This window comes from Hevea brasiliensis, chromosome 10 (assembly GCF_030052815.1).
Source record: "Hevea brasiliensis isolate MT/VB/25A 57/8 chromosome 10, ASM3005281v1, whole genome shotgun sequence".
In the NCBI taxonomy this organism is placed as follows: domain Eukaryota; kingdom Viridiplantae; phylum Streptophyta; class Magnoliopsida; order Malpighiales; family Euphorbiaceae; genus Hevea; species Hevea brasiliensis.
The window spans coordinates 5,469,989-5,484,270 of NC_079502.1; the positions used below are offsets into that span (position 1 = coordinate 5,469,989).

Sequence of the window (14,282 nt, forward strand, 5' to 3'; positions counted from 1 at the left end):
GCGAGATATACACCGACCATAAGAGTTTGAAGTACATCTTCCAACAGAGGGATTTAAACTTGAGACAGAGGAGATGGATGGAGCTTACGAAAGACTATGATTGCACCATCCGGTACCACCACAGGAAAGCCAATGTAGTAGCAGATGCTTTGAGAAGAAAATCTTACAGCGTCTTGGCGCACATTTCATGAGAGAAGAGACCGTTGATTCGAAGTACATGAGTTGATGGATCAAGGTTTAATCCTAGATCTTTCGGATGAGGGGTATTCGCCCATTTTTGGTGAGGCCAGACTTGCAAGACAGAGCTAGAGTTTCCCAGCACAGAGACCAACAATTGATGAAGATCATAGAAAGAGTACAGCAAGGTGAAGGTGGTGAGTTCGGGTTTGCCAATGATGGCGCCCTTATGCAAGGTTCTAGGGTATGTGTGCCCGATGTGGACAATCTCAGAAATGAAATCATGCAAGAAGCACACTATACACTGTACAGTGTCCACCCAGGTTCCACCAAGATGTACCATGATGTGAAAGATAGCTACTGGTGGAATGGCATGAAGAGAGACATAGCAGACTTTGTGTCCAAGTGCTTGACTTGTCAGAAGGTGAAGTTTGAACACAAGAGACCGTCAGGGAAGCTGCAAGAGCTCCCTATCCCAGAATGGAAGTGGGAGATGATCACTATAGATTTTGTGACTGGGTTGCCTCGTACCACACGAGGATATGATTCGATATGGGTAATTGTAGACCGCTTAACCAAATCAGCTCACTTCTTGCCTATGAAGACTACATATTCTGTGGCACAGTACGCCCGACTCTACATTCGAGAAATAGTCAGATTGTATGGAGTTCCGCCCATAATATCGAGGGCCCCTTCACTTCTCGGTTTTGGAGAAAGTTGCGGGAGGCACTTGGCACAGTTGAACTTTAGTCTGACTTTCCACCCTCAAGCAGACGGACAAAGGACAATCCAAACATCGAAGACATGCTTCGCATGAGTGTTTTGGATTTTGGAGGTCAATGGGATGAGCTAGCTTTGGTGGAATTTGCCTACAACAACGATTATCATTCCGGATAGGGATGGCACCCTATGAGGCATTATATGGAAGAAAGTGTAGGTCTCCTCTGTGTTGGACAGAAATGGGGGAAGCGAAGGTGCATGATGTAGACCTAGTGCAGTACACATCAAAGATGGTTCCCTTAATCAGGGAACGATTGAAAACAGCTTTCAGTAGGCAGAAGAGTTATGCAGACCCTAGACGGAGGGATGTGGAGTTTGCAGTAGGCGACTATGTATTCCTGAAGGTTTCTCCAATGAAGGGAGTCATGAGATTTGGAAAAAAGGGCAAGTTGGCACCTCAGTATATCGGACCTTTTGAGGTTACTGATAGAGTTGGAGCAGTTACCTACCGGTTGGAGCTACCACCTAACCTCTCTCACGTTCATCCCGTATTTCACATCTCCATGCTCAGGAAATACATTCAAGATCCTTCTCATGTACTACAGCCAGATGTAATAGAGCTAAAGGAGAATTTGACATTTGAGGAGCAACCTGTAGCCATAGTGGACTACCAAGTGAGGCAAATAAGATCAAAAGCAGATCCCTATGGTTAAGGTCTTGTGGAGGAGCCTGGAAGAGTGCACAGGAGTCGAATGGGATATGCGTAGCAAGTACCCATATCTGCTCAATGTATAATCATGTGCTTTATTTTGTGTAAAATTCGAGGATGAATTTTTGGGAAGAATGTAACACCACAAAATTTTAAATTTTATTATTTTATGAGCATTTTTAGTATTTTAATTTTATTTAAATTTTAGGAATTTTTTTGAGATTTTTCGGATTTTAAAAATCGGGTTCGATTTTCCGAAAATATAAACTTTGATGATTTTTAAAAATTTATTTAAAGACCACGTGGCAAAACTAAAAATATATTTGGAGTCTACGTATTTTTCTGAATTTTCTGAAATTTTTTCGAAATTTTTGGACCTCGCTTTCGGTCCCGAGGCAGAGTAAAAATTCAAAATTTTGTATCGTGAATCGAACAGGCCGAATCAAACCAGACCGGATCGGACCGGTCGAATCGGACCGGCCTTTTCTTTTTCTTCCTTCTTCCTCCCGCGCGCGTCTGACCCCTCTCCCTTCTCTATCTCTTTTCTCTCTCCTCCCTCCTCCCCTTGCCGCGCCACCGCCTCCCCTGCCTTCCCACCTCGTCGGCGCCCCACCTCGGTCCTCCCCCATGGCTGGCCGCCGCCTGGAACGCCGGAAAACGGCCTCAGAAAGGACGGGCAGCGCGCGTGACGCCTAGACTTCCCGGCCAAAATCCGGCCGATCCGGCCACCAATTGGACGGGGTCTTGTGTCTAAAATCATCTACTCAGCAAGAGCTTTCCATAGACACCAAGAACACTGAAATCCATCGAGCGGTTTGTCCAATTTTTGCCCGGGAAGTTTTAGCCCATTTTGACTTTCGGGCTAGATTTCTCACAAACGGTGAATCCACGAAAGCGAGAGTACCAGAGCGCTCCACTCGTCGAGAGCTTCGCGGCGACATAAATTTCGAATTTTTCCGACACCGTTTTTCGGTGGGTCTCACGGAACTTCACAGTGTTTTTCCAAGCATTAAATGAGCTTAGAAAATTCTGAAAAATTTATGTACTAACCCCCGTGTTGTGGGCTTCGTGTAGGTATCCTCAATTCGCAAAAATTCGACAATTGGCCAAGATGCAGAATCTCGGCGAACGGACCCATTCTGGAAAAGTCTCGGGTGGACCAAGGTTTTGGCTATCCCCCATTGTCAGACGTCCCGAGCGCGTTCCAGAAGTCGGAATCGGCAAAGGTAAACCCGAACCTTGCTTTTTCGTAATTTTCTAGTGCTTAAATAGGATTAAAAATCCATAAAATATTCGTGGTAGCTCAGAAAATTACGATTCTTTTTGCAATAGCCTAGTAATATTGCTAAGGACCGCGGGGCAAAGTTTTAGAATTTTTAGAGCTTATTTGGGCAGTTTTTGCAAAAATGATCAATTATAAGGACTAAATTGAAATTTTACATATTGTGATGGATGACTGATTTGATAGGCCCAGGAGGGGCTGTGTGATGTGATTGAGTTGTGGATATATGGATTTGTAAATATAGAAGTGTGTTTTGAGCCATTTTGCAGGTTGGGTAGGTCCTAGGTATAGGGGAGACTCTGCCGGATTTTCGGCACGACTTAGGACGTATTTGGTCTTTTCTTGATTTGTATTGAGTCATTTGTATTAAATAATTGTAATGTAATTGTCAGGTGAGCCGGGACAGCCTTCTTCCTCCGCCCAGCCGCCACAGTGACCATTGTCAAGTCTGTGAGTAAAATATTAATTTTAATTGTAATTTCACTATTATTATATGTTCAAGCATGCCCATGCATCACTTATATGCATATATCTATGTAGATAAATTTTAGGCACGATTTATGTTGCATTCGTAACTGTGAAAGTGCCATGTATGTTGTTGTGGTAATTTGGAGCAGTGTGCGTGCGTTGGCGTGCGTGTGATGTGGTGTGGACTATGGATAGGACGGGTAGACACGGCTTGAGATCTTCGCTGGGACCCGGTCCTTCGGGGTAGACACGGCTTGAGTTCTTCACTGGGACCCCGATTTGGTTATTAAGTGGAAGTCCGAGCTGAGTTCTTCGCTGGCACAGTTGGAATTAAGAGAGCTGTATAGGGGATCGGCTCCTGTATATTATGATTGATATTATTGGGTGTGTGAGTGCTCCAAATTACCTTTTTGATGTTATGATGTGAAAATGTTGTTGATGTTGCATTTCACTCTACAGGGTGCATTAGTTTTAGATAGTTATAGAGAATATGGTTAAAATTGATATTTTACTCTCTGAGTCGAACGCTCACTCCTGTTCAATATTTTTTTAGGCTACAGGAGGATTTTATTGTGGTTAACCTGCTTTTCTTCTTCGCAGGTTGTTATTCAATATTCGTGTAATTTTATTTACTCCTAGATTTTTCACATGTGTTAGAATTATTTAAATGATTCGGGTCTGTAATATAATTGTTATGTGGACCTCTAAAATTATTATATGCATGTTTGATGGACTGGATGAAGGAGCTGAGCTCCCATTTATCTTTATGTTGATTTGAGTATGTGGAGGGTGAGCTGAGCTCCCCAAGTGATAATATATTTTGTTTACAGGTCGGGTGAGTCAAAAACTCCCCGTTGAAAGGTCCACTTTATGGCCGGACTCCGTCCGATTGATTTCTTGAAATTAGGCCCAAATGGGCCTTAGAGTTGGGTTAAGTGAATAGTTAGGCTTAATACGGGCCTCGGGGGCTTTAGGCTGGCCCAGGTCCTAGTGCCGGTCTGGCCCATAGGTTGGGTCGTGACAAAAAATTTCACGTATTATATATTATAGAGTTCTAATTAAATTAGGACTTTCATATATAAATATAAAATTAGTGTTAGAGTTTTATTAGTATTATAATGAGATTGTTAAAAGACAGTATACAATTAATATACTTTTCAAAGAAAAAAAATACTAACCATATAATTGGATAGATTTGCATATGTTAAGAGTTCTTGTAAATTAAAATACATTAATTTAAAAAATATTTTTTTTTGCTATAGAAGTTTTATCATTAAAATTTTAATTTTATATAATTACACGTAAAATTCAGATATAAATATGAATAAAGAGGTGGAAGTTGAACTAAATAAGGACTTATTATAAATAATTATAATTAAAAATTTTATAATATAAATAATTTAATAAATAATTAAATAGTAATAATATTATAATTATTAAAGGTATTGTAGAGGAAATAATTATTAATTATTGTAAATAAAATTTTCTTTTGAAATATATTTATGCTTGTAAACTTCAATAGAATTTTAAGAGAAATAGAATTTTTTTTCAACGATTTCATTAATTTAATTATTTTTTTTAAATACATTTTGCTTGATTTTTATAGCTTATTTACTTATTTTTAAATTTTTTATATCATAAAAATTATAAAGAGAATATTATCTATTTTAAAATTATTTTTAGTTTTTAATATTTAATTAGATTTAATTTTTTTTATTAATATAAATAATTTTAAATTACATAACCAGTTAAATTTAGTTCTCCATTATTATCACACTAAATTATATTTGGAGCCTATTTTTCTTCTCACATTTATATATTATACAGATTATAAATTAATTATATTTTGTATTTAAATTATTAATTTATTATTTTAATTAATTATTTTTTATAAAATTTTATAATTAATTAAAGTTAAATATAAGTATATCTAAGAATTTTAAATTTATCTGAATTCTAAAATTAAGAATTCTAAATTTTTATAAACATTAAAATTAAGTTAAATAATAAAAATATAAATAATAAAGTTATTTTTGACAAAATTAATGTTTTTTTTTTATATTTATATATAATATAGATTATGTAAAAATATAAGTAAATATTTTTTTTGGATGAAGACAATAATTTAAATTTCAAACTTTTAATTAAAAAATATGTTAATCCTCTGTATTTTTATTTGAATAAATTATTTTTTTTTACTTTTAATATATGTAAGAATTTCTCTTTTCAAAATTATAAAAGTAAAATATTCTAAATATTTCTCAAATAGAGTAGGTAAAGACTATTTTTATTGTAGTAAAATAATAATTTGAAACATTATTAATGAAAAAGAAAGAATATTTTTTCAATGTCCAAAAGAATATTTTTTTTATGTCTAAATCATAGAATAAAGTTAATTAGATTTATTGACAAAATTAATTAAAATCATTAAAATTGAAAATTTAAATTTAAACAATTGGATAAATCGATCAAAATTATCAAAATTAAAATTATTAAATTAATTTTAAAATTTTTAAAGTATATATATATAATTAGACCTATTTAATTTAACGTTATGCAATGAAATCATTAATTTTCTAAGAAAGATGTTAAAGTAAAAATAAATTTTTATGACTATATTTTTTTATTTATAATTAAATATTTTAATTAAAATTTATTTTATAAATTTCTATAATTTTTTAAGTATTACTATGAATTAGTGTTAGAATAATTATTATTATTAAAAATTTACATTGTAATATTAAAAAAAACTTTATAATATATTTTTTATATTTACCAAAGTAAGAATCTAAATTTTTCTTTTTTGAGTTACTAAAATATTTTAAATTTTATTTTTTTATTAATTTAATTAATAATATATAAATTTTGATAAAATAAAATTAGATATAATTTATTTTTAAGCATCATTTATAAGTTTTACTTCTTAGTCAGATTAATAATTATTTAACAAAAATCATAAAAATTAAAATAAAATTTATAATCTATAAAATATTATTTTTATTAATTAATATATAAACATATTTTAAATAAAATAAAAATAAAAAATTATTCAACTTAAGCTCTTGAATAATTTTTTTTTATTGAAAATTCCATAAATAGACACATTCCTTCACGCAATCAAATGCAACATTCTTAATTTTTTCTTGTCCATTGGGTTTCTGCACAATTAATTTTCTCAATTATTCACTACTTCATTTCTGTAATAAAAGTTCTCACCTTTATCTTCTATCTCTCAGCCCTCTGCTTCTGATCATCTAATTCTTTTCTTGTTTTCGAGTTCACTGCAATCAATTTTACTGAATTTATATTTTTGGATTTCAAAGCTTTTTTTGCTGGTCGCAGGTAATTTCTCCCGCTATTGAATTTGAATGTTTTGTTTGATTTTTAATTGATATGATGCAAGTGGCTTTGACTTCAAATTTTCTAATGCTAGCTTCTTTTAAGCTTTTTTGCTTTGAAGTTTGAATTTTTAGGAGTTCAATTCGGCGGTAAGTATTTATGCTTTTGAATTGTATTGATATATGTGATTAAAGCAAGCATGCGATTTTTATTAAACCAAAAATTGAAAGTTTGCGCACTCTAATTCAGAGAGAATTTTCTTTTCCCGTTTCTGGGTTTTCCTTATTAAGGGGTGCATGAATTTGTAATGTCTAGTTATTGAGGTTTTTATTCCAATGGAGGTTTTGTGAAAGTTATCTGATAGCCTAAAACTGTTCCATTGCTTGGCTTCGAGTCAACTGGTTACTGAATTAACTATTCTTTTATCTCCTGAAAAAATTTGAGCTTTTATTAATTAAAGGATTAGTAGGAGCTGCTTTAACACACTTATATAAACAATTAGGGGGTTGTTAATGCAAAGTACTTGCCATAAGTTTCATGTTCTTATACCCAAAATATCTATGATTTGATTTCTTAAACCTGCAATCATTTTTACATTTATTGGAAATTTTTAAGGTAGCAGTACTGATCAATAATTTAACTGCAAATCTGTGCACTTGGTAAAATATACATTTATTTTAAAAATTTTACGGTTACTGGTCTTGGAATTTTACCCCAGTAATTTATGAATATTAGTTTTCATAGCAAGAGGACAGAAAAGTAGATTAATGCACTTACTTAGAAGAATAATTAGGTACTTGATCTTTGCAAGTAGTCATTTTTTGGTAAGTCTCTTTGATCGCAAGTGACCATCTAGCACCAGGTGAGAGACCAACTTTTGTTGTAATTTCTGATGAATGGAATTCCTTTTGTGGTATTTATTTCCATTGTTATTGGTAAAAGGGCATTGGGATGAGTCTATAGTATGTGTTCATTGCATACCACTTGCAGAAAAGAATACTAATGTAACTTGGATATTGCATCTTGTATTTCCGTATTACCTACTTGCCTTAATCAAGCTTTATCTTATAAAGGAAATTTTGTAATTCAATCTATGAATATATTATCCTCCAACTGGTAAGCCATGTTTGAAGTGGTAGAATTTGGTTGGGGCTTAATTTGAGATTGTTTTTTTGGACACGTGAAATTTTTAACAATGTCCTTCACTCATGCTTAGTTTGAAGGCTGCAGATCTTTGTAATTTGGTTGCAATAGGAATTAATAACAATAGAAAGAGGATTTGATGTGACAAGCAAGAGTGGATATTGGGATTCTTAGGCAGTTGGCACTTGACAGTCTATGTCTCTATGATGATGGGTAAAATGTGCTGAAAAAAAATGTTATTTTCCCCAGAGAATAGTTTTGATGTTCAAAGGTCTTCCATCGATAACCCACTGGTTAATATAAGAATTATTGCAATAGGCATCCTGCAAGTGGGCAATGCCACGTGTAGATAAACTGATGTGAAGGTGGTAATAATAGTGCTAGTGGTTAGAATTGAAAAACAAAGTGTTTTGGTGCTATAAAGTGTACTAATTGTGACTAGTGGTGATTCACTGTAGCTGTTGGATACTTGGATTGCTTTAAACTGGTTTTGATAAACATAGGAGAGGATGTTTATCCTCCCTGGTGGACATTGGATAATAAGATGTGGTGATTGAATGTGATTTTTTTATTTTTATTGAGTCTTTTGTCTGTTACCAGATAGATAAGCCAAGTTTGTGGTCTTTAATAATTTTGTTGTTTATATGCTTGTAATGTATATTTGTTTTTTTACTGCTTTTACAGTAAAGTAGAGCAAGTTCAAATTTTTGTTGCTGGACAAAAACTGGATTGGATTCCAGGACTTAAGCTTTTACAAATGAAAAGGTACTCACTCAATAACTGGATCTTGTAAATAATATTGTAAAATGCAATTCCAGTTTCTTGTTTTCCCAATGATTAAAGAAGATTCCCTAGGCTGGTGCTAAATTATTAATGGATTTAAGTATTAAACATTAGTGATAATTAAGAATGATGCTATGCCTTAACAGTTTTACAAGATATCAGATTGTCACTTTCTTTTCTTACATATTTCTAGGAATTCATATGGTGTAATGATATTAGTCAGTAAACAATTAGACTACACATTTATGCCTGTCAAGTTTAGATTTATTCTAACTTGCTGTTTACACTTCACATATGTCATATTTTGACTAATAATTTGTGGTCAACTTGTTGTATTCTAAAATACAATTGATTTTTTTTTTCTTTTTCTAAGTGAGTATCAGGAATGACAGACTAAGTAGTAGGAGAAATTTTATTTTTGTCATTTTAGTTTTCATTTGGGCAATACAAGTGTATAGATGTACCATCAACCTCTCAAGCTTCGAAATATCAATTCTTGACTTCGGAAACTGTGTTTTGTCTGATCTAGACTGATTCTTGTTTTATTTACAGAAATTTTGTTTAGCAACATACGCATTTTCGGGGATGGACTCTTTGCTTTTCGTTATTGTTTGTGAATGATGTTCGGTAGGCAGAAGGGTTCTAATGCTTTCAGCATATTTAGATGGAGATTGCATGGTGAATCCACTTTGACAACAGGCTTGCTTAAGGATGTGCCTCCTGAGATTGAACTGTCTGACTATGGAAGGGTACCCAGTCCTGGTAGTGACAGCCCTTCAGGGCTTCTTAATGGTGAAGGCTTGAATGTGGAACCAATTGCTGATTTGGACCTGTTCTTTGAAAGGTTGTATAGTTATTATTGCGAGAAAGGGCTTTGGTGCATTATTATAAAGTGGATTGTTGAACTTTTGAGTTTGGGGTTCACTATCTGTTTTTCGGGGTTTTTCTTACTATATGTTGATTGGAATGGTCTTCGTAATGCCAAGTGTGGGATGGATGCTGTTGAATCTGGAATTAAGCCCTGTGATCTTACTAAAGAAGCTCTTCATGAGCACCCATTAACCCCTCTTACAATTTCAAAAGCAATTATTGTTGGATATTTGGGATTATTTTCTATCTACTGGATCTTCTGTTTTTTGAGGTTCTTTGCGCAATTAAGGGACATTCTTGGGATCCGTCACTTCTATTATAACAGGTAGTCCTACTAAAATTGTTGGAAATGTAGCTTTCACATTTTGTACAAAGCTCTCTCTCTCTCTCTCTCTCTCTTTTTCAGTGGCTTTTTGGATGTTCCAACGAGCAAGGTCATTATCTTTTTGCAGTCTCCATGTTACAGACAATGAAATTCAAACCATGCAATGGGCAACAATTCTTGAAAAGGTTGTACAGTTACAAAGTTCACAGCAACTCTGTGTGGTTAAGGACCTTTCTGCTCATGATGTGGTGATGCGATTGATGCGGAAGGAGAACTACTTAACTGGAATGCTCAATAAAGGAGTGCTTGCTTTTCCAATATCCTCATGGGTTCCAGGTGCTGGTCCAACTGTAAAATCTGGATCAAATGGAAAACAGTACCGCTTAATACTAACAAAGACCCTTGAATGGACCTTAAATTGGTGCATTCTGCAGAGCATGTTTGATCGGTATGATTAATTTCACATGAATCTTTGACTAGTAGTAGACCAGTTGCATTATTTTCTGATTGAATTCATTTTTTGCTGCAGAAACTTTTGTGTTAGGAGAGACTTTATTTCTAATCCTAAAACCTTAAAGAAAAGGCTTATGGTAGTTGGGCTTGCAATGCTTCTCCTTTCACCATTCCTGGTCATTTTCATGCTTGTGTATCTCTTCCTAAGGCATGCTGAACAGTTTTATAATCATCCAAGCACAGCATCGTCTCAAAGATGGTCAAATTTGTCAAAATGGATTTTCAGGGAATTCAATGAGGTATGATTGTACTACTTTTACTACCAACTTAAGATCAACTGGATTTTCCTTTCCTGGTGCTAAAGTAATATGGCTTAATATCTGCCTGTTCTCAAAGTCTTGATCTATAGAAACCCAGTTTACTTTTTGAAGTGATAATTGCAGCTGTTTTATATGGGTGATTAGTGTGAATTAAACTAACAAAGTATCTTAACGCAGTGATTTTTTTTTTTTTTGGGTGATTGTCTATTATCATGAGAGTAAACATATTCATGGCCACAGGGACCCTCTCGACTCAGCCTGTTTAGAACCACGTCTAGGGTGGGCTGGGCTGGGAATTTATGTTTTTATGTTTTCATAGGGCCTTGTGCTTAATTAAAAAAATGTCAATATTATATGTACTTTTTATTGATTTATACGTTCTTGGATAAAAAATATAGGTTTGCATAGTTGGGTTGGGCTAGGCCTAGGCTGAGATTCAAAAACCCTGCCTGCTACCATTCATGCAAGTCTACCTAAGAAGATGCTTTTTCCAGAACATATTCTTTCACATTCATGAAATTGTGCTTAACTTGTTTGATTTGTTTCCGTTGAAGAGAAGGTACATCCAGTTGAAAGTTGCTAGTCATTTTACAAATAGACCCTTTAATAAGGGGTGGTGAGGAAAACCAAACAACAATGAATTATTAATTCAAGATGGAGAAACTCATTTTAAAAAATCAGTTAACCAAACTGATTGGTTTAGTATGTGGCTTTCATGTTATAAAACTAATAATTAATTGAATTGTATTTAAGTATAGAAAAGTATGCACTATAAATTATTATATATCAATATTATTTCAATATTTTTTTTTTATTTTCAGCCGTAATTCCTTATAAATTTGTAATTTAAACTGCCATTATATTATACAATTAATTTAGAAATTAAAATATAATAATTGGGAAAATATGTGTTTATACCTTATAATAGTTTGTAATAAATATTAAGAAATAAAATTTTGCTAGTAAATGACTTTTATTAAAGGTTTTGAGTAAAATTAAAATTGATTAATACAAGCTAAATTTGGCTGATTAAAACTTTGGATAAGTGATGAACCAATTGAAAAAGGAAAAAAAAAAAGAACTGATAAAATTGATTAACTAATGTCAATGATTTGGATCAAGAAAATGTGTCACTGTTTGGTTAATGGAACCGTGCACACTCCTAGCTCTGCTTGTCTAAATTTGTCTCCTTTTCTCTTTGGCATGGTAGATTGTAGCTTTATTTCTTTACAGTGGAATTTGATTTATTTACTATTTTCATGTTTGAGGCTAGAGTTTGTGCAACCCTATTTCTGTTAAAGATTGAGTATTGGTTTCTGTCAGTAGAAAGCCCTAATTCAGGGGTTTCCACCTCTTAACAGAAGAAGAAATACAGAATTAGGCAGAAAGAGAAAGAGATACAGTAGAGAAGAGAGAATTTAGAGAGAAGAAAAAGATCAGTTTCCTTATTAGATTCAGAATGATCATCTACAAGTATGAGCTAGCTATTTATTGACTTTCTCTAACAGATTCCATAACTGACTTCAGCTATACAACAACTCATTTTCCCTCCGAAACATTTCCCTCCAAAACATTCTCTTCCCTCCTATTTTTGAACTTCTTTCTCTTGTTTGTTACAATTCCCTTCCCTTGAGAACCTTCTTGTCCCCAAGAAGGTTGAAAATTAGGAAATTGAGCTTGTAGAAATGAAGAGTCCTCCCATGTTGCATCTTCCTTGGTGAAATGGGACCATTTAACCAGACCGTGCAGAATTGGAATACTATCTCTAATAATGGTTCTCCATTCTTGTTTGCAGCAACTTCTCAGGAACCACCTCTACTGTTTGATCTTCTTGTAAGACATGCGGATCTAGTATTAGGGTAATATTAGTGCCCACTTTCTTCTTCAAGAAGGACACATGAAATACTGGATGCACAGTAGAAGAAGGTAACAGAAGTGTTACATATTATAGGAAGAGGAAGAAGAATAGTAATAAGTAGTGAGAGTTGGGTAGCTGAGATTTTTGGAGGGAAAAGATACTTCAGTAATTGACTTTTCTGTTGTTTGTTAGAGGCAGTTACACTACTCTGTTGTACAAGCAGTTACACTTCTCTTGTATAAAAGGGAAGTCTTTTCCTGTATTCATTCATTCAAGAATCAATAACAGAAATATTTTCTCTCTTCAATATTTTTCTATTCTCTTTTCATCCAATCTCTATACTCTTCTCACCCAATCTTCTATAATTCTGCTTTAATCTCTATTTCTGAGATTAATTCAGATATGATCTTTAACAATTTGGTATCAGAGCTTGTAGCGTGAGGGAACCAGCCAATTTTAGATTTGGAGTGTTGCAAGATGACTATATTTGGAACAGTTACTCAAGAATCTAGGGTTTCAGAGTTGGAGGAACAAGTTAGGGTTTTATAGGAGGATTTTAAGAAGAATAAGGAGGAATTGCATGGGGAAATCAAGCAATCTGCAAGGGAATTGAGGTAGGAAATCAAACAATCTGCAATTGATACCAGGAAAATTATCCTGGAGGAGTTCCGATCCTTGTTTGGTGCAAATTTGGCTGAGAAGGCCAGAGGAAACCAACATGGAGGCAATGAGGAGGCTGGTACTTCTATGGCTACTCTTGGAGGAAGGGGGATTCTTTCTGTGCTAAGGGAGAACATTACTACAGGTCAGAGAGGGGCTAATAGTGCTGGATCTACAACTGAAGTTGAAGGTATGTTTAGATTTTTGCCCAAAGTTAAGTTGATTACTTTTGATGGTAAAGAACCTAGGGTTTGGCTTAGGAAATGTATTAAATACTTTGAAGTGTATGATGTTCCTAAGGATCAAAAGGTGAGAATAGCAAGTTTATTTTTGGTGGATAGGACTGATTCGTGGTACCATAACTGGATTAAGGGGGATGGAGGACATTCTTGGGAAGATTTTGAAAAGGATTTGTATGGTAGATTTGGAGATGAAGGATTGGGGGATATAATTGAAGAATTTATGAGAATGAGGCAAGAAGGTACTCTTGAAGAGTATCAGGACAAATTTGAAGACATTAGAATTAGATTGGAAAGGGAGATGCCTCATTTAGGAGAAACCTATTTTCTGTCCAGCTTTGTAAGTGGATTGAGGGATGATGTTCGACTTATGGTCAAAATGTTCAAACAAACAACTCTTTTGCAAGCTATTGAAACTGCAAGATTGCAAGAGCAGCTTTTGAATAATACCTATAAACCTAATGCCTATTCCAGACCTTACCAAAGCAATTATAGACCTAGTAACTCTCTATCTTCATTACCTACTACCCACAGAACTGTTCAAAATTCATGGTGCTTCAATTTTTCTAAGATTGATTTAAAAGCTGGATACCATTAGATTAGGATGAATCCTTATGATATTCACAAAATAGCTTTTAGAACACATCATTGGCATTATGAATTTACTGTCATGCCCTTTGGGCTGACAAATGCCCATGCAACATTTCAAGCACTCATGAACCACATCTTCCAGCCTTATTTGAGGAAGTTTATATTAGTGTTTTTTGATGATATTTTGATCTACAGCTCATCTTGGGAACAACATTTACACCATGTAGAAAGAGATGATTCTCATTGATTTCAATTAATCTGTACATGGGTATATATATACAATTGATTCCTATAATTGTGTTCTACTAATTAGGAAGAAATCCTAAATAAGAAATCCTAAATAGG

At 34.0% G+C, this 14,282-nt stretch overlaps 1 protein-coding gene across 2 annotated transcripts in view; it reads left to right on the top strand.

Moving 5' to 3' along the window:
• Window positions 1–6,476: 6,476 nt before the first annotated feature.
• Window positions 6,477–14,282, top strand: part of LOC110643654 (autophagy-related protein 9) — a 32,006-nt gene continuing 24,200 nt past the window's right edge. The window contains exons 1-5 of one of the 2 annotated variants that reach the window (XM_021796112.2): window positions 6,477–6,698; window positions 8,523–8,603; window positions 9,174–9,816; window positions 9,944–10,264; window positions 10,346–10,568. In XM_021796112.2, the coding sequence (XP_021651804.2) occupies window positions 9,239–9,816; window positions 9,944–10,264; window positions 10,346–10,568 (1,122 nt within the window). In that variant the 5' untranslated portion in view covers window positions 6,477–6,698; window positions 8,523–8,603; window positions 9,174–9,238. Of the gene's footprint in view, window positions 6,699–6,825; window positions 6,845–8,522; window positions 8,604–9,173; window positions 9,817–9,943; window positions 10,265–10,345; window positions 10,569–14,282 lie in introns of those variants that run through there. The other variant, XM_058129019.1, reaches the window with a different exon arrangement.